At 39.1% G+C, this 25,356-nt stretch overlaps 1 protein-coding gene across 1 annotated transcript in view; it reads left to right on the top strand.

Annotated features, from left to right (window-relative positions):
* Positions 1 to 25,356, top strand: part of RRAS2 (RAS related 2) — a 47,912-nt gene that overhangs the window by 12,262 nt on the left and 10,294 nt on the right. The window contains exons 2-3 of the mRNA XM_064513062.1: positions 21,935 to 22,022; positions 22,794 to 22,896. Coding sequence (XP_064369132.1) covers positions 21,935 to 22,022; positions 22,794 to 22,896 — 191 coding nt within the window. The remainder of the gene's footprint in view (positions 1 to 21,934; positions 22,023 to 22,793; positions 22,897 to 25,356) is intronic.

Genomic DNA, 25,356 nt, shown 5'->3' with positions numbered 1-25,356 from the left:
GTGCAGCTAAGGGAAATCAGCCTGTTGTTCCAGCTCTGCTCGAGATGGAGAACGAGACTTGAGAGCGGTCGTTCTTATCATTTAGAGCAAACGTAGGGCATCTTGCAAAATACCTCCTGTATATAATACTGATGAGCAAGTCCTGTTATCATCTGATGAAAGGGCGTTCAGCTGAGGTCTTTCTTCATACTGTCTGTGTCAGATCAGCTCACAGAACAAGAAGGTTGGTTTTGTTCAGGTTGAGCTGCAAATGTCAAGGCAACTCTGAGACGTCAAGTTTTTGTGGTCTTCTAACTCATCTAATTAGAATAAGTGTCTGTGCATCTCTGAGACCACTAAGCTGGAAAATGAGTTCATTGCCCATCAGTGGGTGAACTGTTTGATTCCCTAAGGTATTAATTCTGAGAGCATTGCTTTGTAGGAGGAGAGAGACATTTTTCAACTGATAGTGTTGTGACTTTCATGGGGATATTTAAAAGCTGAATAACTTCTGAATCCCTGTACCTGTGGCCTAAATCTACTAACTATAGAAAGCATTTTATCTCCTTTGGAGATGCTTTTTTCTTTTGCTGTCTAGAAGTTTTTGCACTTATTAGGGTGGACACAGTGTGTATCAGGTTATCAGAGCACTCGATCAGTCTTTGTCTGTGAAACTAATTTGAAGTCGTATTTGTTTTACAACATGAAATGTTGTATCATGAACATTAACGAATGTGTGTAAAAAGTTGAGTATCTGAAATTGTCTAATATCTGTTGGTGAGCTTATATGGGAAAAGAGCCTCTAGAACTGCAGTAGTCCTTGTCCCATGTTATCTGCTTTCTTCCAAGTAGGTTACATTCCACACATTTCTAATAGTGGCTTCCCCTCCTCCACAGCTGCTTTGACTTGTTTTGTGGGAGGACTTGAGTATTTAGACTGACACTCCAGAGGTCTTCTCCCAAAAAAGAAACTGATTAAGATAGTAGAATTGTTCACTTTTTTTTTCCCCCCCCATATGTGTATGCAATACCCAGATGCAAGCTATGGGCAGAATTTGAAAATAATCTAACCTGTGCTAACTTGAGGGCTGTATAATTGTGGCCTGTGATCTTAAAATCCAGCTGAGTTTGTGTAACTGAAATTTGGGAATTTGCTCAAGGTTTAAGGTTTTAAGAAGTGGAGTATTTTTTTCCTTAAGAGCTAAAATTGCAGGTTGAAATTCTGTATTCTATGCATTTCATCAATTTACAAATATTCTTAAGTTTAAAAACTTCTGAAAATAAACAAAAGCCTTCCATTTCTTGAAATGATCTCCCCCAAAACATGCTGGCTGCCTCTCTGGGTAAGGGAAGGGATGGTGATTTTGAAGAATTTGTTCAGTCTGATTGCAGAAGGTGAATGATTTAAACTATAGTCACTTGCTTCAGACTAGATGATTGAGAGTTAGTTTTGTAAGTTAAATAGCTTATGTTAAAACTTAAAAATTTAGTGTACTACATAATTTCAGCTAGCTGTTTTATACGTGTGAGTACTTTTATGCTAATTGACTAGCTTGAGAAATTTAAAGCATCTTTTTCAGAGTTCCTAGTGTTAGTGGTTATTATGAGATGCTAATGAGATTGCTTAATACTGTTCAGCCAGGCATTTACTATCTTTGTCATTTCTTTCTTTAATGGATTATGATACCTCTCTTTAGTCAAGGAAATTACATTAAGCGTAACTAGTGAAAGGGACTTAAATTACTTTCCTCTTCTGGACGAATTCCCATGTGTGTCATAAGTTCTTTTCTTGCTAACTGAACACTTCAAAGTTGGAGAGCTGAGTTTTTATCAGCTTTTGTACTAGTACCTAGTGTGGTCTGACACAAACCAATTATGACCCGCTATCCTAGCAATCAGCAGACATGGAGATTCATAGGAAGATGTTCCTAGATTGGCTTTTATGTTTTATCTTCAGGGTCTGACAGTCATTTCCGAGACCTGAAGCAGGTACTTCAACAAGTTTGACATGTATGCAACCCATCTAATTGTTTTTGATAACTATGAAAGGTTGCTTTTAATACACACACAGGAAATAAGTCAGGAAAACTTAGACTTAAATTGAAACATTCTCTAATGCTGGAAGAAAGCTCAGAAGAAAAAACTCACTTGCGTTGGATTGGTAGCATCCATTCTGCCTTTGTAAGTGTCTTAAAATTGGCTTTGCTACACGTTAAAAGCTGACGCAAGTCTGTGGTGGTAATGTTTTGTTTAGAGGTGCTCAAAAGTGGCTAGGTAAGAGTTAAATAACAAGAAGATCAGGTGTCCCAACGGCTTTCTTCGTGTCATATTGATGTACTGGCTGTCCTGAGACTTCACCTGTGATTACTGGAAGTCTGAGTAACACTGAATAGTCTATTATTCTAAGCATGGTGAAGTTGAAGAACCTGTTTCTAATCTATAAAAATGAGAGAAACTAACGTGCTTTCCTGTGGTTTTAGTGCAGAAGGCTGGTTGCTTGTGCATTCCACGCTCTGTTTTCTCTTCACTGAATGCCTTTACCACAAGATCACTACTCGGCAGAATATGGGAGCGGAAATAGCAATAGGTTTAAAAAAAAAACATCAAAAAATCCCTCAGATCAACCCTCATGCATTCTGAAACCTTCTTAAAGTAAACAAATTGACAGTCTTTGCACACCGTTCATACATTTTAAGGCAGCGTTTATTGTGTTGCTGCCTCTTCGCACCTTTTAACTGAATGCTTGCATGGGTCCTTATGTGCCCAAGAAAACGATCAGATGATGGTGCTTGCTGTTTATTGGAAGCAGTACTTTATTGCATGGAACCATCTGATCAGGGAAAAACACTGCATGGTGCAATTTAAATTTAGAGTTTCCTGTAGGTGAGAGAGTATGCTCCTCTTCAAGGCAAGTCGTTTTAAGCTGTCTTCCCCACTACATATATAATAAATCTATTTTCCCAAGCGCAGTTAATTTATACTATAACTAGGGGACTGCAGCCTGTATTCTATATACATTTTATGAGTTGAGCTTAGGTAATTTCTTTATCAGTTGCTCAGTTTTGATGAATATTAACTTGTTTGGGGAGGAGAGAACTGAATTTGTTTTGTTTCTAATGTTTTTGCTTTGGGATTTTATGATTACTTTATGGTACAGAAACTCTTGGATTGTCTTTCTTCTTGCACTTTGTGTGGGATAGCTAATTCTTCTGTTGCTGTACCTTCACTGCAGCATGAAGTGTTACTCAGATTATGCTCTGCAGAAATGAGGTGGGGAATGTATGAATTGCTTTGCAGGGCCATGTGCAAGTCAAGTAAGAAGAGCAAGCTTGCTTCTTGAGAGTAGCTGCTTCCCTCCTGGAAAATCCTGTGGGACCGAACAAGTTGAAAGGCTGTAAGCTAATGTCTTATAACTGATCATGGCACTTGATAGCCTGTTTAATTTATTGTCTTAAGCCAATAAGCAACATGGAACTTCCTGATAAGTTTCTACTAGCCTGTATACAAGTCTGTTACTTTTGTGCTGCTAGGTGGATTCATACTAGTATCCTCTTTTCTAAGTTTCCTATGTGCTTTGAGTTAGAAAAGAATATTGGCATAAGTACCTTACAGTTGTTTTTTTTTTTATGGCAGAATATCTTAATAAAGAACAAATTGCTGGATTTCTGTTGTTGCCAGTGGCTATCCACAGAATCTGTCCTGAGGAAGGCAGCTTATTTCATTCAAGCTTTGTTTCAACTTAGTGATTATAAAATTGGAGATTTAGAATGGCAAGTAGTGGAACCAACTTGTCTTAAGTGAAGAAACATGATTAGCATGAACAAGTTGTTTTTCATAAACCCTTTCTTTCCTCAGTTTGATCATCATGAAATACTTGCACCTTCATAGTTTAGCTAATGTGTGTACTGATGCTTTTCGTGACCTGTATTGATAGGACTTGCACCTGTGTTTTCCAGATAGTGATGCTTTTCTCCTCAACTGATGTCTGTAAAGGAATATTATGTAGAGAACTCATCCCATATCCTCTGCTGTAAATTAAATAAATCATGTGATCTATCTGTCCTCTTCAGTCTAAGAGCAGCTTATAAGTTTAGAAAACAAGTTTATTTGAGAAGTTATGTAAATTTTGGTAAGAATGAGAGCACATGGGGACAGAAGGGAAATCACCTTACTGGAAACCCCCTGAACAAATTGTTTGACTAACCATATAGTGTTGTAGAACTGAAGTGTCTGGGTGTATATTTGAACTTTTAATTTTTGAATTTACAGCTTTTGTGAAGCCTAAAAATAGCTTTTGAACCAGTCTTGAAGATGGGAGGACAGCCTGGTCAACATGGGTACTGTGTGGGAGAGCACTAAATGCTTTAATCTTTTATTGGTCTGCATCTCTTATTTTCCTTTAAAACTTAAAAACTAGTTAGTCTGCTGAAATACAAGCTTTTATTTTATTCAAAACAGGAGTTGGGAGAGGAGAGAGAATAATCTGAACCTATTAAAGTGAATTTTGGTAAAGAGCTGTACTTAAAGGTTAGTGTGGACATATGTATGGCTCTGAAGTTTTTGGTTTGCTGCTAATGAGAGAAGCCACTAGCGAAATGGGTTCGAGTGTGTTCAGATAAGTATGGAAAGCTATGATGTTGCAAAAGGAACGAGGAGAAAAGTACTCTGATGCTTAGTTGGATCTAGCTGAGATCTGTTTTAGACAAATTAGTGGTGCTTCCACCGCTTTCTAGTTGGGATGAGGCAGTTCACTGAAATGAAGTGTGTAAAAGAAGGGAAACAATGGAAGGGAAAGACCTTGGGGTGGAGGGAGTCTGTAAAGCTATGGGACACTGGCTAAAACAGCGTTAGAAACATCCTCTTCAAAAGGTTTGTATCTTTCTTGCACAGAAAGTCCCCCATAAATTTTCTGCATGAGGGTTCTGCAGTGGTCAAGGGAAAAATGGAGGGAGGAGAGAGGAAGAGGATTAATATTTCTTTCTTTTTTTTTTTGTTCGTTTGTTTTGTCTTGGGTTGTCTTGATTATCTTAAGTTCTGTAGATTCATTTATTAGTCTCCAGAGAACTCACCCTATACTGGAGGAAGAGCGTTTTGATGTTAAAGCCCTGTTAGCAGTATTAATTCACTAGTCAATTACTTAAGCAAAAGTGCATTTGCAAGTGTGAGATGGTAGAAGTGGCAGGGAATAATGCTTGTCTTGGTGTTGTGCTATCACACCATCTGTGGCTGTCTTAATGTTTGAAGCGCTTGTGCTTTGAACAAGAAAATACAGCACCTATAGTTTCATGAGAAAAGCCCTTCACTGGAGAGAACAGGTTTTGCCTGAGCATCCAGCTCTTTTTATAGAACTAGGGGTTGAATAAAGCACTGTTACCTTTTTAGTAGCTTATGTGTGTTTCTGAATGAGACAGTCCAAACTCTTTAGTCTACATTTGATCTTTAAGCTGTCCTTGCCCTTGGAGAAACCTCAGCAACAAACTGTGGGTAGAGAAGTATTTTGGAACTTGCTTTAACATACTGTTAAACAGAAGATATGAGAGGGAGGTATTAGTCCTCAGTTTTCAGTGATCCTAAGGTCTGCATGACTTGTCAGCCTGTGGCTGTGAAAAGTGCAAGTGCTTCTGGCTCAAGCTCTGAATTCCCTAAAGAATGAGGGTTAGTCTGCGATGTAGTGTTTAATGTAAATTATGTTTTTATCTGTTGCTTAAAATCAGCTCCATCATGGGAAGTGATGCTGTGCAGTGTAAAACTGCTCCAGTCTTTTATTTGCCACCTTTACTGCTACCATAAATGGCTGTACTGTAAAAACATTTGTTGAGAGCTTGTGGCGTTGGACTATGTAGAGCCTCAGCTGAATGTTTACTTGCAGTTTCTTGATGTGGTTCGCAATAGATGTGGCTTTTCATAGTGTGAAAGTAGGTATTTGCAAATAAAATGGCGCAGGTTTTGGCATAGCATAGTGTTAGGCAGATCTTAATATGAGAGTAAGGCTGCTAACTCTTGTCTTTGGCATATTGTGTTGCTGGTTTTTGTTAATTGAATGACGATGATACCTTACAGGAGCTGCATTTATTTTTCTGCCTCAGTTGTTACAGTACGTGGATTTGGGGTTAGTTACGTTCTCACTGAGGTAAAACAGTTCTTGCTGTTAAGGTCATTAGTTCTCTAAAGGTAGAAAAGATAGTATTAATGCCTAACTGCTTAGGTCCTCCAGCTCCAAAGATCATGTGAAATATTAATCTAAGTGTTGTTAATGCTGCAAATGTTAAGTAATGTTGATTATCCATATTCTTTTTCTGTTCCATGCAACGTCTGTGGTAATTCCAAGCACCAACTAAGCTCCCTCTGAGTTTCCTATGTGCTTTCCTTCTTTTTCCTGCCTTGCGATTTGGAGTGATGCTGACTAAGAGTGGTACTACACCTGCAGGTGCAGAGATGAGGGGGAAGAAACATTGTGGTTGGTTTTAGTATAAGCAAATGTTTTGCTGGTAAATATGCTTTTTTTAGATGAAAAGTGATGCTTGCTTAAATATGTAGGCTGAATACTGAGGGCAAATGCTTTTTGTTTGAACCTGAGAACATAAGCGTGCTGCCATTTGACATTATCTCTTTTGACTTCAAAATCTAAAGTTGCTATGGCTGGAAATTCTGGCACTACTTAAAAGAATTCAAATAGTGCTTACTGTGGCTTGAGGATCTCTTCCTTTTCCCTACAGATGAGCTAGGAAGCTGATGTTAGCAAGACAGTGCTTGTAGGCAATCCTGCACTCTGAAATCTTGCTCATATGTCAGGATTAGCAACTGTAAAACCACTTGACAGCTTCTGATTCCTGGAACTCGAGTCTGTACACATTGCCCTGTATGTTAAGTTGTGACAATACAGATCACTCCTTCGCATTGTGCTTTTAAAGCGCTCTTAATTGGAAAGGTAATTCCACTCAAGAACTTGCTTCAGCCAGCATCCCTAGTAAACTGCTGTGGATGGTATTGCTTCATGGTAGCCACGCTGCTAGAAGGGTGCGTGTGCTGGGCATGCGCGCACAGCCAGTTGCTGAAGCTAAAGGAAGGACCATCCTCGCGCACTTTTCCAGAGACAAATGTCTGTCCTGCTCTTGTCATGTGTCACATGACTCTGGCACTGACCAGAGTTCACACACACCTTAAAAATAATTCAAGTAAAATAAATACTGCCCAGCTTGACACGAGCTAAGTGCAAGCAAGTACGTTTGAGGGGGCGGGAAGAAAATGCTAGGTTGTAGGTAAGCTTTAGGGGGCGATCTACAAATTCATGAGTTAAAACTGACTCTGAGCAGCTTTGTGCCACTGAGGTGCTGGATATGAGAGTAGCATAGGCATGTCTACGGACTTCTGAAAGGCGTAAAACTTAGGGTCTGGAGCTCCTGCAGGAGAATGTCATTCGGATTCACTTGTGAGACACACAAAATATATGGAAGAATAGCTTTCAAGACTTCAAAACCAAAAGCTGGGTTTTTTTCTTCTTCTAACTACTTGGGATAAAAATTTCTCTACCCTCCCCCCTAATAGGAGGGATACTTCCATTGTTGGGAAGTATTTCTCTACTATTCCCCGTAGGAACTTTAGCTAGTGTCTCTAACCCAAAAGTTCTAATACAGTCAGCTTTGCTTCTAAAAGATCAGAAAAGGAACACTACATTTCCTATTATATATCTGTAAATAAACAAGCCTAGTGCACTGTCCTCCTGCAACTTGCATGTGATGAGAAAAACAGTCTGAATTACGTTGTTGTCAGATGTGAAGGAGTAATCATTTTAAATTTATAAATCTGCTGCTGCTGGTAATAAGAGAAAAAGTCCCATAATGACTATGAAGATACTTTTCAGAGATTAACTTCACTGCAAGCACTGATTAGGCTGGAAAAAAAAGTATTGCACTTTCCTGGGATCTAAGATGGAAAATACTGTTATTTTTTCAGAATTGTTTGTCCCATTGAAGCTTCATTACAGTTACACAAGTCCATATTGTAGGCTTCTTGAACTTTGCATTTTGGATTTTTAATCTTTTGTTTTATAGAAACCTGGAGTTTCCAAAAATAGTGGTATTAGTTTGAACCACTTCTTATGAAGCAGTAGTGTCTGCATCTGTGAAACTAATGTTTTAATTATTTAGGCTTTTCCACAGGCATCATTCATTGTCATGATTTCAAGTCAACTTGTAGCTCTGAAATCTGCCTATGTCAGACATCTCTGCCGAGCTGAGGTAGGTTTTCCTGGTTTTTACTTGTAGGCATGTTCATGGATTGTTCTATTCAGTTTGTCTGACAGTGAGCAAGTTCAGTCTTTTTTTTTTTTTCCCTATGTCCAAATCTGATCTGTGTAATGCCATGTTCAAACAGCCTGATAAAACAAAGGGACTGCTTGTGTGTCTCGAAGCTTCTCAACATGCTGTCTCTAATACTAAAATGCCTGCACAGCCGATTTGACCTGAAGAGATCCCCTTCCTTCCTTTTCACTCTCGCTGTTCAGTCGGTTAACCTGACACCTTAGGTTAGAGACAAGGCAAAAAAACCCTCTTAAGCTTTGTGTTGTTTGTCTCTCTAAATTCCAAACTAAGGTTATGAATACTTCTCCTGCATATGTCTGGGTTAAAAACCTGCCACTGAAATGTCAATCTCTTGACAAACTTTTCTTTGTAGAGAGGACATTAATTTTGTGGAGCTTATTGCTGGACTCCAGGAGTTACTGGAATTTAGATGCTGTCTTCTCCTTTTTGGTAACTTTGGTTGCCTTTGTGCACGCTCAACAGATAAATACCACTTCTGAAAGCATAGGTCACTTGGAAGCAGTATTTCAGTCAACCAGTATAAATTCTCCCTCCACCTGAGGTTTTACTGCTGAGCCACAAACTTCTGAGAAACCGTTTCAGCATGCAGAAAGCACGTTTTCATTTTAAAATACAGAGTGATGACCGATACGGCTGTGCAAAAATAGCTGGCGTTAGGGGATGGCGAGTACTCCAAACTACTGAAGAGCCACAACTGGCAGTGCTGTGGCGTGGGTTTCCTGCATGCTGAATCGATCAGCCTTGTTTGGTAGAGTTTCCAAGCCTTGTCTCTTCCAGTGTGAAGAAGGCTTAAACTGCCTTGTTAAAAGTGTGCATTTAGTGCATTATCATTAGTGTTGCTTTTACATCGAGAACTTTGGGGGATTTGGGAAAAGGATATTTCAGAATAACTAGCCTAGCTGGAGAATTCTGGTAAAAGTAGATGGCTAAATAGCACTTAAAGTTGCCATTTCAGCACCTTAGCACTTCTGTTTATGGCACTTTCAAAACTCAAAGATTATAATAATTGTCTGTAGTCTGTGAAACACATCTAGACAGTCTTGTCTCAGGCCAGAAGGCTGGAGTTGAATAAATACATAATTTGGGCAAATAAAGCTATTGGAACTGTGCTTGCCTTATGACACAATAGTTCGTATTAGATTTAAATGCTATTTTATGTCTTTTTCCTAAATAATGAGCTTCTACTGATCAGTCAATAAATCTGGAAAAAATACTCCAGACTTTGCTGAGGAAGCTGAATTGTCCCATGGTTTCATGTTGGATATTGTCCAAGCCAATGCTTAGAAATTCCACAGGGTTAACTCTGGTAATAATAGAAGAAATTATAGGACAGGAACTAGTGTATTGCTAGCTGTGAATCTAGTAATACAAATGAGGTGTGTTACTGGCTCTTAATGAGCCTTCTAAACTTTGAATTATATATTCAAAGTGCTGTGAAAAGTTCTGGAAACTCTTAATTCTTGGTTTAATCCTTTTTTGGCACTTTATCTTGTGGAGGTTTTGTTTGTTTTTGTTTTTTAAATACATACTTAATATTTTAGAGGAAAAAGGAAATCTTTTCATGATACACTGTAAGATCTCCTCAAGTATCTGGACATCTAAAGGCAGATTTGCAGTTGACTAGTATTTGGATGTGTGTGGTGTGGGTTTTTTTTGTGTTTTTAATTTTAGATAACCGTTTAAATTGTTTCATCTTCTGGTCATGCTGCAGGCAATAGGAGGAGACAGGTTAAGGAGGTGAAGACCGTGGCGGCAGCTGGGGGGAATGACAAAACCCTGCTTCCACTGGTAGCAAGTTGCTAATGCGGTTCAATTGTATTGCGAAATATTAGACTAGTAATATTTGATCCTCATTTGCATCATTCTAGAAAGCTATAGTCTGCGTGAAACTACATAATAAATTTATTTAAACACAGCAGCTGTGGCTCCCTGCCGTGCGCTCCTGCCTTCCTCCTTGTTTCCAGTTTTAATATGATTCTGTAAAGCCTAGTTACCTAGCCTGGGACAATTTACACTCATCAGGTCACCTAGCAGGTGAGGTTTTGGCCAGTCTATCTTTGTGAACCAGCTTGTCCAGAACTGGACTAATGTCACTGCTAGCTTGGGAGAAGGAGGGCATTTTGAGAAACTGCTTTTAGTTGCTTAGCATATACATTACTCCCCCCCCCCCCCCCAACTTAAATGTGCGCATTCAGTTATGGTGACTTGACTCTGAACTGTAAAGTAATCTGTGATTTAAAGATAAATTGTTCTGTGCAGACTTTTTTGCAGTGGTGATTAGCCTGGCTGTGCTCATTATTGGAAGTGTTAGCTATCATGGTCTACAGGTTTAAGTAAGGCATGGCATGGTACTTATATTAGCTGGCATTGTTGAAAGGGAAAAGCAGGCAAGATTTTTGGTGCTCAAGCTCGCCTTCAGATTTCTTAAGCATAGTTAACTGTAACAAAAGATGCAGCCCTGGTATGCTGCTTTTTTTTTTTTTTTCCTCATTTATAGGAATACATGTGGATTCCTAAAAACTGCACACTCTTTCGTATTAGTTCCAGAAGAGATCCATTTCAACACACATTTAAAAAAACAAAAACACAAAACACCCACCTTCTGCTTCCCCATTTTGTTTGACAGTCAGTAAAGGGCTGTCTCACAGTGGCTGCCTAACCTGCGTAGAGAAATTTTTTGTCAAATTGTTACTTCACCTCAGTACTAAAGTGAGGATTATAAATCCACAGGTTATATATTTCCTTCCTTATTAATTGGATTTTGGTATTTAAGTGTGTTTTAACTTGGTATGTATAGCTGATTTCTTCATGAATAATTGTAACCTCACTTAAAAGAATATATCACTTATTAAGGATGGAAGGCTAAGCTGAATATTTAATGTGGTTAATATGGTCATTCTGGTTATGCACGTAAGTGTAAAATCCTCTGTTTCTTGGTTCAGTTCTGAATTAAAGAATTCCTCTTCAAAGCTCAAGAGTTTGTATTAATGCCAAAAGAAGGCCGACTCTGTGGATGTACTGTGTTGTTTCAAAACTGACTTCTTTACCCTGAATTGACAGATGACTTGTCTGCTTTCCGTATCTTGCTGAAGAATGATGGTAATCACATCAGGCTTTGGAAGTATTTCAGGCTCTGGGTTTCAATGGACTACTTAACCTGGCTGTATCTGTGTGAAACAAATGTTTTAAAAATGAGAACGTGGAGAACTTACCTTCAGACTTTCTACCTGACTCTCTCTGATGAAAAAGTCACTGTCTGCTTCCAAGCTATAACCAAGAAACACAAGTGACAATAGCAGCTGGTGTTGTAGAGAACTGGAGTGTGATAATAGAGGCAGGAAAAGACTTTTACTACTTAAAACAGATCTTTACATATTACTTTCAAAATGAGAAAGTAATTGACTTCAGCTTGACTTAAGCTTACTGTAAAGTCCCAGGACTCTGAAACATTTTCTGGTACTTTAAAGCATGAGCTAACATTACTAAAATGCACTCGATTTCTGAAGTGAGCCTTTGTTTTACTTGCTTGTTTGGGCTTCAAGAACTTCTTGCTGCTTTAATATAGTCATACGGATCCAAATGTCCACAGTCTAGACTAGACAATCTGAAAAGTCCAATTAACAAGCAATTTGTTTGCAATGTGAACATATTTTAAAAGTTCTGATCTGACTTGAATGCTTTCTCCTTTCTCCTCAAGGGTCGATTTCTGTGGTGGAATCTACTTTTCCAATCTGTTTCAGTACTTGGAGGGAGCTGTGGAAAAGCTTCTTTCTTAATAGACTATGCATACCCTAAATGTAGATCTCTCTGTAGCTCTAATCTGAAGTCTGTTGCTGACTGTATTTTAAATAGGTTTAGGTTACTGAAGTGAAGGGCTATTTTAATTGATTTGAATTCTTTCCCCCTTACTTCACTTAAATTTATAAATCAAAACCACTTATCTTACACAATATTGTATCTTGAGGTGTTCTAATGATGTCATATATATGATAAAAGGTATTCCAATAACTTGACTTTTTTCCCTAAAGGGAATTTTTTGATTAACCTTACATTCTTTTAACTTATGTTCACTATGTTCCTATTACATGGACATACGCATATCTTAAAATCAGTTATTCACTTAAAACAAAACCCAAAAAACATGCCTTCTTGAGGTAAAAACTGAGGTTGTCCAAAAGAGCTTGTATAGCCTACTATGTTGAAAACTGCTCCTGATAAAATTTTATAGATGAAGAGATACTGTGTAATGAGTATTTTAAACATTCCTTGAATAGCAAGTGGCCAAGATTAGGAAGACTAAGTACTTAATGTGTTCATAGCTATTGCAAATGTTTGTTTTGAAGCAAAAATGAAATTCAGTGAAATCAAAATTCATCTTTGCTTGCAGGGTAGAATGTATTTTATAATCAGACATGTTTAGACTTGAGGAATTGCAGAGCCTCAAAGAACTTTGTAGGTGTTTACTGGCATTAAAACACACTAATTAAAAGCATTACAGAGAGGTCTTAACAGACAGTGAAAGTCTGTCTTTCTCCAGTCTTGAGTAATGAAAAGTGCATCACCAATGAATTGTCCAAGTCTGAAGTCGAATGTGTATATTACTAATAACAAGTCTTTGTGTTAGTATACTCAGTGTTAGGTGTTGCTTGATTCTTAGAAATTTGATGAGAATTGTAAATAAGAGGTGAATGTTCATAGTAGGATAACAAGCTACTATGACTGAACTGATGTATGATGTGGATGGTTGTAAACTAGTAACTGAACAAATGTAAGCACAGTGCAAATTTAGTTTGAATTTAAAATTTGAAAGCTGTTTTTAAAAAATAGTGTTGAACTGTTTTCTAAGGAAACTAGTATTTTAAAAAGATGTTCACAGGCATTTCAGCCCTTAACTGAAACAAATGATGCTCCTTTCTTCAAAAAATGCATCCAAAAAACCTCAACCCTCAATAGTATTCATGTTATATGCGTGTAACCACTACCCACTCTACCCATAACTCACGTGTTGAGGCTGCATAACATTTTATAAGAGTTTTTGTAACAGTATATTTAAACTTAGGAAGGAGGCTAGCAAAAAGGCATGTAACCTTTTTTCAGTAAAGTATTTGTAATAGTTATTCTTTAAACCTCTGTTTTGGACATTCACTCAAAATTTGTCAGAGGCTGCTTTAATTATATTTCAAAAATGCTTTCTTTTCTCCAAGAAAATTTGCCATTTTTTGGTGGACTCTTATCTTTTTCCAGCATTGTGTATTTACCTGGTCAGCAGTTGTGTACTTTCCAAAGTTTGTACCAGTAAGTCCTAACTAGCCATCTTGCCAGTCACTAGTTGGGTGCCAGATTCCAGGGATAAAAGAAAGCAGAGTCTTTCCTGTGCCACTGATGCCCAAGCAGCTCAGGAGAAGATAAAAGCACTCTGTTGTAAGTAGCAATTAGAGGAAGGCCAAAAACCCATTGGCAGTTTTTAGGAGCGCTGAAATATCTATAGCACTGGTGGATGTTCCCTTTCAGAGGACAGGAGTCAGTTTGACCTCAGAGTCGTTCATCTTCCTGAGGCTTAATCCACTGTGTGACCTGCAGAGCAAGTTTCAACTCCAGTACCAACATAGCTCTTATATCCCTAACATGCGTCAGTCCTGCTGAACTGTGCGTAAGATCTGTGGAATTTCTTAGTGTATGACCATCTAGAAATGTCATCAGAAATGAGCCTGTTTATGAATGCAAAGTTGAAGTGCTTGTTTAGGGAAATGTCAAAATTAAGGGGTGCAAAGACAGAATTCAGGTATGTATGTATTTGTTTTCAGATTGAAAACACTTTTATCTTGTATCCTCTTTTTTTCCCTTCCTTTTCCCCTCTCCCCGCCCCCCCTTCCCCCCCATCCTAACTCACATTTCCCGCAGCCTGTGAGGGGAACAAAGTTGTTCTTGATTTGTTGCTGTAGGTATTATGGTAGTGACCACTAAGAAGTCCATAAGGAAACCAACTGTATTATAGTTGGCTATGCACAACAAATATGTCAGTGCCTGGAACACAGATGACTTAGTAGTTTTTTTCCTAATGTGCTTGTTCAGTGATCACCATACATGGAAGAGCTGGGAGTGGAGAAAGGGAAAAAAGTAAGAATAGGTGGCTGTATTAAAACACTAACTCATGCTTTGCTTAGTATTGCCAAACCAAGGACATGCTTTTGATGCTACTTGCATGATGTATACTAGTTAACACCTCCCTCCCCCATCCTTTAAGGAGAAGACTTACTAAACTTAGCTTTAAGTCAGATATTTATTTTGTATGCTACTGTGTCTTATTCAGAAGTCAAGATTTGTACTGCTTCTGTCTTTGAAGTATGTGTTGGGAAGGTAATCTAATGGATGCACTCCTAAGACACTATTTGTTATTTTAGAACTTTTTTTTCTTCGGATGCATTCTTTAAGATTTGAGTAAGTGTGTGCTTAATGTAATGTAGTGCTAGTTCTTCAAGAACAGATAAAAGGACTTATAGACTTGTGCATTAATTTCCGAAAGTGGTATAGTGTTAAGATAAAAGTTCCATCTCTTACTGCCAAGTACTGAGAGGAGACCATAAGAATTGAAGATGATGCTCTATTATGACTGATGGTCACCAAACCTATAAAGAGGTTACCTTGTATACAACTCATGACACTTTTTTTACACATTAAAACAGCGGGAAGTACTGTAAATTGAGGAAAGCATTAGTGTTTGCTTAGGAACACTGACTATCTTTAATTTAGGTTTTTCAGAAGAAAGGAGCGTGTGCTCTTACTGTTTCTAGAACTAAGAGAAAATTATTTTTAAGGACTTGTATGAATGTGGGATAATTGGAGGAGGGTATACCTGTCCTCGTGTAGCGTAATCCAGAGTTTTTATTTCCCGCATCCCTCTGCCAGTGTTCAACATCAAAATACTTCCTATAGTTCTGCAAAATGACTGTTTATGCCAGCAGAGCATGCTCTGTGCTATCTGAAAGACTTCCTTTTAAGAGAGAGTTCGGTTGGTGTGTGTACCTCTGGCAGTCTTTTTGGTCTTTTTAGTAATTCTGTGCAAAATATCTCAGCCTTCTGCAGACATGGCACTCCCTCTGCCATTGATCCCAACAGTGTTAGTTCTCCTGGTGCCCCAAACACCACTTGATTTGACCTATCTGTAAACATCAGGCCATAGGGAATCACCTCTTCATATACTTGTTCGGAGAGCTACATGTCAAGTCAAAAGCTCTCTAATCAGTTGGCTTTTTATTTTTTTTCCATGGCTCAACAAAATAATAAATTGCTCAGCTTTGCCCTACATGTTTCATTGTTCTGGAATGCTGTCTGGGTTTAAGTTTGTTTCCAGAAGTCAGTTCAGGTTTTTTTTTTCCCTCCCTGCATGCTTTCCTTCTTTTCCAGCCAGTCAACTCTAGTATTTCTAAAGAACGTAGTTTAGGAGCCCCCTCTGTCACGAGAAGGGAGGTTCTGCAGTTAACCTAACTGCGGCGAGTCTCTTCAGGTGCTGGGGCCCTCGGAGCTGCTTTAACTACCGATTCTCCCCGGCAGAATAGTTCTAGGTCAGAGCCAACTTTGTGTTTGAGAGGGATGGCAGGATGTCGCCAGTTGTCCTGTAACAATGTATTAGTGGAGACGTTGAACCTGTCTGTGCTCCTCTAGGGATAGGAAGGGAAGTGTAGATAAAACCTGAAATAGTCTGTAACCTCCTCTGCACTCTGGAGGAGGGTAAAGTGTGACTGAGTTATAGAGTCACCTGTTTAGATCTTAACGCGTAGTCCGTGCAGGGTTTTTATGCTGTAGCCGAGTAGCTCAGGCAGAAAGCTGGCCACTCATCTCCCTACCGGCTGGCCAGGACACTATAATCCTAATTTCAAACTGTGGCATTGACTTTGTCTAAGACATGGTACAAGCACCAGGAACACTCACTTAAATGAAGAAAGCTGTTTAGAAAATAACTTGGTCAGATTTCATCCTTTTTCTGGATTAAGTATTTCTGATCAATGTATTGTGTGATAAGGCTGTAGCTGGTGGTGTTATTTATTTTATGCCACTGCATCCTTCAGGTGTGACAGGAACAGCCAGATGTTGCAGGTGAAGTGGAGAGGAAATGAGGAAAATGGTGGACAAAGAGATCAAAGTGTTAGAGTCAAGGGAGAGGCTTCCATAAGAAAGTACTCTGTCCTGTGGCACTTAGCCCGGGAGATGTCTTGGGATCGTGTGTTTCAGATGTTTGGGACTCAACTCAAGTTTAAAACTGAAGCTTTGGTGCATAGCATTCACTAACTCATCTGTTTTAAGCTATAACATATAATTTATAGCTGGGAAGAATTTCTGGGCTATTCACAATACTGAAATTGTAGATGTTATTTAAATCTAAAACTGGCCTGTAACTTCAGCAGGAGGGTGGAAACCCTTCCTTGCCTTCCCTGGCTTGGAACCAAAAACACATTTGAACATGTGGAAAAAATTTAAATAAGCAACTAGTTACTCTTTGAAACATTAAGCATATATTTAGTAAATACAAATGGAGATTATAGACGTAGGAAGGATGAATATGTAATTTGGCATGTACCACTCCTTTAACTTAGTCATAGCGGTGTGCTTTCACTGCGCCGGGCTGCCTTTCTTTGCATGATCTTCAACTTTTGTGTAAAGATAAAAGGGAGGAGATGATGCAACCAGGCTCTGGACTGTCGCTTACAGTACCCTGGTGATAGTGTCCCATTTCTCCCTCACCTTAGAACTTAAATTCTGAGCAAAGCAAAGTAATCCAATGGTTTTTTCGGTCTATGGACTATTGACAGCACTATGAATAGTAAATAAAAAAAGCTGCACAGGAAATGTGAAACTTCACTGTGGGTCTGCATCTTTACATGTAAAATGTCTTCACTTAAGTAATTGTTTTATCAATTTAGAGGGAGGGAGTCCTGAGACTGCAAGCAAGTTCAGCTGACAGAGAAATTCCCCTATGTATATTAAAGGCAAAATCAGTGAATGGGGAAGATAGTAAGCTGAAAGCAGATTTTTCACAAGCTCTCCATGACTTCAGTGTTTAGATGAGTGATTTAAGGATTTCTATTATCTTAAATGGAGTAAGGCTATTAGAATAGTATCAGATATCGTAATCTCATCGTCGCAGAACAGTACTCATAGGAACTCCTGGGAAGGTGAGAAAATCGGCACTGAAACACGTTTAAAGATGACAAGTGTGTGTATAAGAAGAGCTGTTGTTGGTGAGTTGCCCAGCTGCAAATTGTGTAGGTGTTGCAGGGATAACTTTCTTCTCCACAAAACGGCTTGCATCCCTGGCAAGGTTTCCCATCTCTGGACTTGATTGCCGTGCAGTCTTAGAGGAAACCTAGAAATCCTGTTGCATCATATTTTGTGTAAATTGAATGGTTGACGGGAGTACTGGGCTCAGCTTCGCATTTCCACTCTAGGAGTTGGGTGGAAAGAACCTTTATTTTTACTAGTGGTAGTTTCTTCTGTTTCCTGCAGCTGGTGGCCAACTGCAGCGGAGCCAGCTGACTGAGATTTTACTCCCCCAGTTCATCATAAAAACTCAACTGCTCCTAGAGGAGCAGATCTGAACACTGGGTCTCTATAGTGGTACTGTAATGGACCACCCTAGAGGGTGATCTGGTCTGTTTTGTACCAGCTGGCATCCAAGATAACTGCTGTAGCTTTCTGATATTTCAGTACTAGATATTTTGTAGTTTAGCACCTGGTTTGAAAAGTGTTCAATACTTGTACGTAACAGTTTTCGCAAAGAAGACAGCAATAAGCCGGCCTGGGTATTTAAATGCTGGAATTGCACCACACTGTTGTGCTAAGCATGTATGTGCTCCTTTAATTAGTCTGGACCCAGCTTCAGTATAAACCAGTAGATTGGCAGTGTTTCGTATCTGCTCAAGTTGTGCTCCTGTTCGTCTTCTAAGGAGTTTGTCACAAGCTCCTTGACCTCCTCTACAAAACCGTGATGGCTGCTATATAGTCTTGGGCTTGTTGAATGTACAGGAGGCTTCTCACTGGCGTGAGATGGCATTCAGAGGTAAAGGTACAGCGTCTTGGAGTATTTTGAGACATGCCCTGTTGTTCCTTAATTCTTAAAACACTGGCAGTCATGTGGCAGCAATAAGGTCCATTTGTGCTCAGATTGATAAATTGCTGGATCTGCTACATCTAATTTTCCTAAATCAGTCCTGACTGAATAAGGTCTGCAAGCTGTAACTAACATGCTCCCTGTGGCAAATAGTCCCAATGCAATTTGAGAAGACTCCTTCCAAACCAGCAGCTATTTCAAGCACCTTAGTTTTGTCCACTGCCTGGAGGTAAACCACAACACTAATTGCCTTGCAAACCTCTACTATAATGGCTGTGACAGCAGATTTGGCAGTGAAACTCCTTGTGAGGGAAGAAATTGTTCATGTGAGGCTTGTTAAGTGGGGGAGCTCTGGCATGCACTCACTCTGAATTTGAGATGTAGCTGATGCTAGAAAGTCAAAAGCTTTCGTTCTGCACATTGGGACAGCACAGCCCTGCTGCCTCTTTTGAGGGAGGAGCCCCTCCTCTGTCTCTGTACCTAGCCTGACTCTTGTTTTGTGTGTGGTTTTCTTTTAAGAAAGAAAAGGAGGGGGGGACACGGCAGTGAAGGGAATCACAAAAATGCCCTGGGGAGTCCAGAACCTGCTACAGTTCTTAGTCCTTGGAAGGATAATGAGAAAAAGATGAAGAATCCCTCTGAGACAGTTAAGCTTTGCTTTTCCTGACTTCTCTTAGTGCAAAATATTGCACTTCTTGGATATAAATCTGCAGCTTTAGGTGATCTACTAATACTGATTCGTAAGAGTGGAATAAATTGATTCCATGCTCTCCTTTTTATTTGAAATGTGGCATACTTTACCACTTCATGTATGTAAAGGGTCAGACAGGAATTTTGACTTCTGCAGAACAGAGAAATGAAAATCTAAAATAGTTATCAAAGCTGGGGTGGGATGGAAAGCCGCTTCAGTGTGCTTGCTTAATCTTCCAAATCAAAACTTTGAATTTTTAGATAGACTAACAGTGTCACTACATTTTAGTCACCTAATGCCTTTTCTATATAAATACTGTTTCCTATTTCATTAAGGAAATGTATCACTTAGACTCCCTTCCCTGTGATCTTCCCTCCTAAGACCAGTTTCTTTAAATAATTTTATTTACATGTTTGTGTGTCTGGATAAGTGAATTTTTCTCTTCCATCTTTCGAAGTCTGTTAATGGCAACAGTAGACTTGAGACCTAATTTTGAGTTCATGATTAAATTTGAAAAATTAAGAAAAGAAAGTCTGTTCTTAAGCTACTAGATAACTCTTTGAGTCACAGATATAGACAAAAGAAAAAACAGGGACAGTTTATACTTTTCCACTTCAAATGTTCAGAAAAGCAAGGTAAAAGGATGGCTCGTGCTCAGAACAGTGCCCTTTGTGTGCTCGTTCTGTAGTGAAATGTTCTGCTGTGTGCAAGCAAACTTCCTTCTGCTAGAGAACTTGAATTGTCAACTTGAGCTGTGGGTGTGCTCCAGTTATGATCCAATGCATGTTAACTTTTCTTTTTGAAAATTGCTTAGCCTGGACAAACGTGATACAAAACAAGGCAAGCCATTTCTCATACAGAAATGGGCAGCCGGACTTGCATTGAACACTGAGAAATGTGCAAAGCATAGCATTTCATGCTCCATGCAGTTATCTCTGGTGGGACAGGTTATTAGGACTTGCCCTTTTCAGAGAGGAGCGTGGTTGTTTTAATTTTATTGATACTTATAGGTGGCTGGTTATAAAAGGGGGCCATTGATGCAAAGCAACTGGGAATACTGGATAGATATATCCTAAGAAGTAGGTTTTAATGTCTCTGCTCTAGGAGTCAGCACTCTTTCAGTAAGGTACAAAACATAAATGCATACAGATGAACAGCAGCCTGTACCTACTCTTCCTCTAGCCAACTGCAAGATGGTCAGGTTGTGGTATATGAGCATCAGCATAGTGGTATACACAGCTGGGGAAGTGTATTGCAACCGGTGATGTGTTCTTCCCAGTAAGGCAGCTGCAGCTCTCTTACAGGGCTCTGCTGGGAACTGCGTCCACGCTGTTAAACCAGAAGCCTTGTGTGCACATGGCCAAATGCCAGGCGCCAGCTGAGTGCCGTCAGGTTAAGGAAGTCATCTTGCGTAGTTTTGAGAGGAGGATGGGGAAGTTCTGTAGCCAGTCCTCATGGGCAAGGACTGAAACCAAGCAAGAACAAATACACTTGTATTGGTAAGAACAGGTTTGTCTGTATTCTGTACTGACATGGATGCCCCTGGAGAAAGTTAGTGGGCTAGTGCTATGGTTTTAGTTGTATTTCTTTTTTTTCTTCTATCTGTCAGTTTGACTTTGGTAAGTTTAGAGGACAGATGCTGAACAGAGTGGTGACTTGTTGGTATCTTTGTGTGGTTGGGAAGATGCTTCAGGGAGAACTTCTGATTTTGAAATAAAGAAGGAGATGCTCCTTATCTGGGGGGATAGTTGTAGCTTTTTTTTATACAAGAACAACCGCCCTCCTTTTTTTGCTTCCTAGGAGCCAATTTGTAGGTTTAAAGCATTCTCATTTGCCTGTTGACTTACAGACTGATTAACATATGCAAGTAGTACTCCCTCAGTTGCTGTAATGTTTATCTGGGTACATACACGCCTGATGTTCTTGATCGCTAAATAATCTAGACTAGTACACGTTGCCAGTTCAGAATCAATATGCTACTGTGCTTTAGTTTTGGGTAAAGATACTTCCCTATGACTGCATACAGATTAAAAATTCTTATTGAGAAATCTACATCTGTGTGTTTCCTTGGATAGTACTGTTACCCGCAGTATTCAGTATCTGGTCTCCCAATCTATAGAAAGAGGTACTTCGTTTTGTGGTTCAGGTTATAGGTAACAAATGTGATAGCATCTGGTTGGAACCTCAGGTTTAGGCAGCAGGAGTTGCAGGTGTTTTATAGCTTATTCTGCTTTCAGAATTGCCTCGGGGAGGAGTGGTGCTTAGAGCCATTAAAAACACCAGCCGAAGGAGATAAATCCTAGGAACGAGGATAATCTACTAAACTTCATCTAGTTTAAAAACTTAAATGTCATTTGTTCTGCGTGGACCTATTGCAACAAATAGTAACAAAACTACTAGAGAATTCTAGAAATCGATAGGAACATCTCAGCACTTCCTAGAAATGAGGGAGGATTCTGGAAATTTTTAGGAATTGCCAAAAAATTCTAAACCCTACCGGAAGTTGACAGTGCCCTAGCAGTAGCTACTTGAAAATTGTAGTTTTGGGGACTTCCTGCTGGGAGATGCTAGGGATTGTTAGAAATTTCTAGAAAAATGCTAGAAATTCTCTAGAAGTCCAATAAATTCTGGTAATCTGCCATTAATTTCTAGAATTTATTAGCATTTACCAGGAGTAGAAAAGCTATTATCCCCTATCCTCTCGGGTAAAGTGACAAACTGTTGTATGTGAGTAACAACCTGCTCACTTTTACTAGTCATGAAGGTTCCAGTTTTAGCTGTGTTGCTCAGTGAGTGTCCTGTATGTACTTGCCTTACAAATAAAATTTTCTTCTGCAGTCCTATTTTGTTACGGATTATGATCCAACAATTGAAGACTCCTACACCAAACAGTGTGTGATAGATGAAAGAGCAGCACGCTTGGACAGTAAGTAGCCTAACTAAAGCATAACATGAAGCAGTCTGTAGCTGTCAGTGCCTGTGTTTGCATTTGTATGCATAAAATGTAGCACAGTGGAGCACAGTTGAGCAGCTGTGCAATATGTGGTTTTATGCAAGTTTGAAGCTGATAAAAGCTAATATACTGTCACTTTATTACTGAGATACCCATGATTTGAAATGTTTAGACTTTACATATGTTTAAGTGTTTTTGTTCACTGTTCACATTTTTAAAAGACTTATTCCCGAAACCTCAATGCCTACAAAACTAGGAGAACTTATACAATTCCTGTCAGTTAGTTGTGTGACATAGCAGAATGAAAAGCAGATCTCCCAGCTCTCATGTTCTGCCTCTCCCAAATAAAATACAAATGTAATGTGTAAATGAATAATGAAATGAAATGTATAAATGAAACTTAAGAGTTTCACTTCCCTCTTGTCAATAATTTAAGGAGAAAACAGCATCTCTGCCCCAGTCCCTCTGTACCTTTTCCAGCTATTTCAGCTGGTCATGTATCAGTGAAAATACGCCCAGACTTTGTCTTTCAGTTTGGTTTGTACGTCTCAAATTGTTGAATCAGTCCAAGAACGTGATGGAAGTCTCATCAAAAATCCTGTAATGTCTGTGGAAAATGATTTGCACGTAGCTTCTGATGTATAGTAGAGGCTATCGCAGTGTTCTCTTAGGAAGGTTTTTTTTTTCCTGAGTCTGTATTCTAAGAACATAAATTGTACTAATTAACATTTTGCATATGTTCAGTTCTGGATACAGCAGGACAAGAAGAATTTGGAGCCATGCGTGAACAGTACATGAGGACAGGGGAAGGTTTTCTTCTTGTGTTCTCAGTCACCGATAGAGGAAGGTAAGCTTGATGTCTGCTTATTTAAAACAGACAAGCAGAAACAATCCACCTTTGAAGTTGTAATTGATCTTAAATTGCTGCTCTAACCTTTACTGAAATAACCGCTAGCAGAAATCTTAAGTGATATATTCACCCTTATGTTCTGAGGCATTAGCATTCTTCCAGCACTGATGAAAACCCGTTTTAAACCACTACTTAAGATGGCGAGCATCTGTCCTTTACAATAAATTATTTTAAAGCATAAACAAAAAATGATGATTCTCTTCAGGAATTTCATTACAGCTAAAAATTGTCCAGGATATTAGTTTCCTGCAAGCAAATGAGATTTAAAGCAAGCGCAACATGCTATGATATCTGATCAGCTCTTGAGAAATATCCCTTTGCTGTGTGCTTGTCAGTGTCCAGTGGCTGGCTCTGTGTGCATTTCTAAGCTGCTATGTTCAGTTCAGGATCTGTCTCCATACTTTATTTGTAGGCAGATACTCACTCTGCTTATTTCCACAAATTGATTGGAACCTGCATAACTGATTGACTGCAGTGTTGGGATGAAACAGGACTTTTTAGCAGCCCACAGAGTTTGGTTACATAGCTCCTGATCATTTTAAGAGTAGGAAACTGCCATATACATACAGTCAGTCACTTAAGATTTTGAGTATGATCTTTCTCCATCGGGCTAATCAGATATGTAGTGATACAGCAGAAATGATCAGGGGAGCTCTCCTGCTCCTTGTTTGGAGTTGCGATAGAAGAGCTATGAGATGACTAAACTTCTGTGCTCCAAAGTTTGGTCTGTAGTTCTTCAGGGTTTTTTTTCCTCCTACAGATTCAATCTGGGTTCTGAAAAGTGACTTCTGATTTTATTATTGATAGCTGTTCATAATCAGAATTAAAGTACATGTTCTGTGGAGCATGTGTATATTTCCTTTGGATCTGTATCTTGCACTTAAGAAGGCTGCTAAATGCAAAAATTAATCTTGAAGACTGTCCAGAAGAGAGACTCATGCTTTTGTCAAGAGATCTGGGTTTGTGGATTGAAGGTGTATTGAGTGCTTGTGTTAACATAAATGCTTTTGCTGCAAAGGACTATAGATTTTTAAAAGTCATTATGTGAACTCCTTTGCCTTGACTGGAAATTGTAAGCTTTTGTTTGCTCTTCTGGCAAAGGGTCTGCCTTGATTTTAAGCAGATCTTGATATGTTAAATTTGCATATCATTTTCTTCTCTGAAACCCTTAAAAAACTTCAGATGAAGAGCAAAGTTTTCATTTTTGTTCTCATATTCATTTAATTCAAGATTTACTTTGTGTACCTGTCAAATATCTGCTAGTGGTGTCTGTTCTACTTGTGTAGGTGGAAAGTAATTCTGAACAAAGAAGAAATATAGATGAATTAGTTGGTAGCTTTCAACTCCAGTTAGGACAACACCTAGTTCCCCCTCCCTTAATCCAGTAGCTACAGACTTCTGTGTTAAAACACCATATCCAAATGAAGGTGCAGATATGCTTGGTGGTATGCCTTTCTTCTAATTCATCCTTCTCGTGATTGTTTTATATGGATGAGGTGGATTGGCAGTGTCATGTCTGCCTCTGTAATTTTTTTTATGAAACTTCCTTACTGATCATGATCTTGCTTTTGAATTTTAGTTTACGAATCTAAGTGTAAATGGCTTCAGGCTGTATGCCTGAAGTTAAACATGGTGTTTGGGATGCCTCTGATGCAAAGAACGTGCTCTTGTCTCCAACATTTGTACTGAAGCTCCCTGGGTAGTGATACAGCTGTGACAGTGTTCGCTGTAGCAGTATTTTTTTTCTGTATAGGTACCTGTGTAGACCAGGGTTAACTTGTTTTATATACTGACTTTGGGGAAGCTTTCTGCTTTGCTCACCTTCCATTAAGCACCGCTGGAAATATTCCTTACTGCCTAAATAGCACCAGTACCTGAAATAAGTTGGTTGGCCATCCTAAGCATATATGCAGGAAACTGGAAAGCTTTCTGCTCATTTAGCCCTGCTGTTTTTCTGTCCTTCAAGGAGTGTAATTTACCAGCTTCATAACTTTCACAGAAATTCCTAGAAATGTCTGCAGAAGCTTTGGGGATACCAGCTAATGTATTCATCAGCAGTGTCTCTAGACTGAAGTTTGAATATTCTAGCCAGAGCTGATCTCCAAAATCAACATTTGAAAAATGGACTGTTTGCTTGGTTCTCCCTCAACCCATGCGAATCTCGGTACCTCTAGAATGGGACACAATGAATGTTCTGCTTGCCCTGCAGTGCAAACCAAGTCCAAGTGCATAGTACAGTGCTAACTTGAGTCAGGATTTTTTCCAGTTTGAGCATTTACTGGTTCTCTAACGGGTCATTCAATGACAGTGGGCTCTTTGAGGGAATGTCCGCAGCTGTCTGTGCTTGTGTGACATGGCAGGGCAAGTCCTAATAGATGATTCATCATTCCTGAACTT

Source organism: Dromaius novaehollandiae, chromosome 5 (assembly GCF_036370855.1).
Source record: "Dromaius novaehollandiae isolate bDroNov1 chromosome 5, bDroNov1.hap1, whole genome shotgun sequence".
Classification (NCBI taxonomy): Eukaryota; Metazoa; Chordata; class Aves; order Casuariiformes; family Dromaiidae; genus Dromaius; species Dromaius novaehollandiae.
Note: the sequence above shows the minus strand (reverse complement) of the source record. Positions and strands in the feature narration are given on the sequence as shown.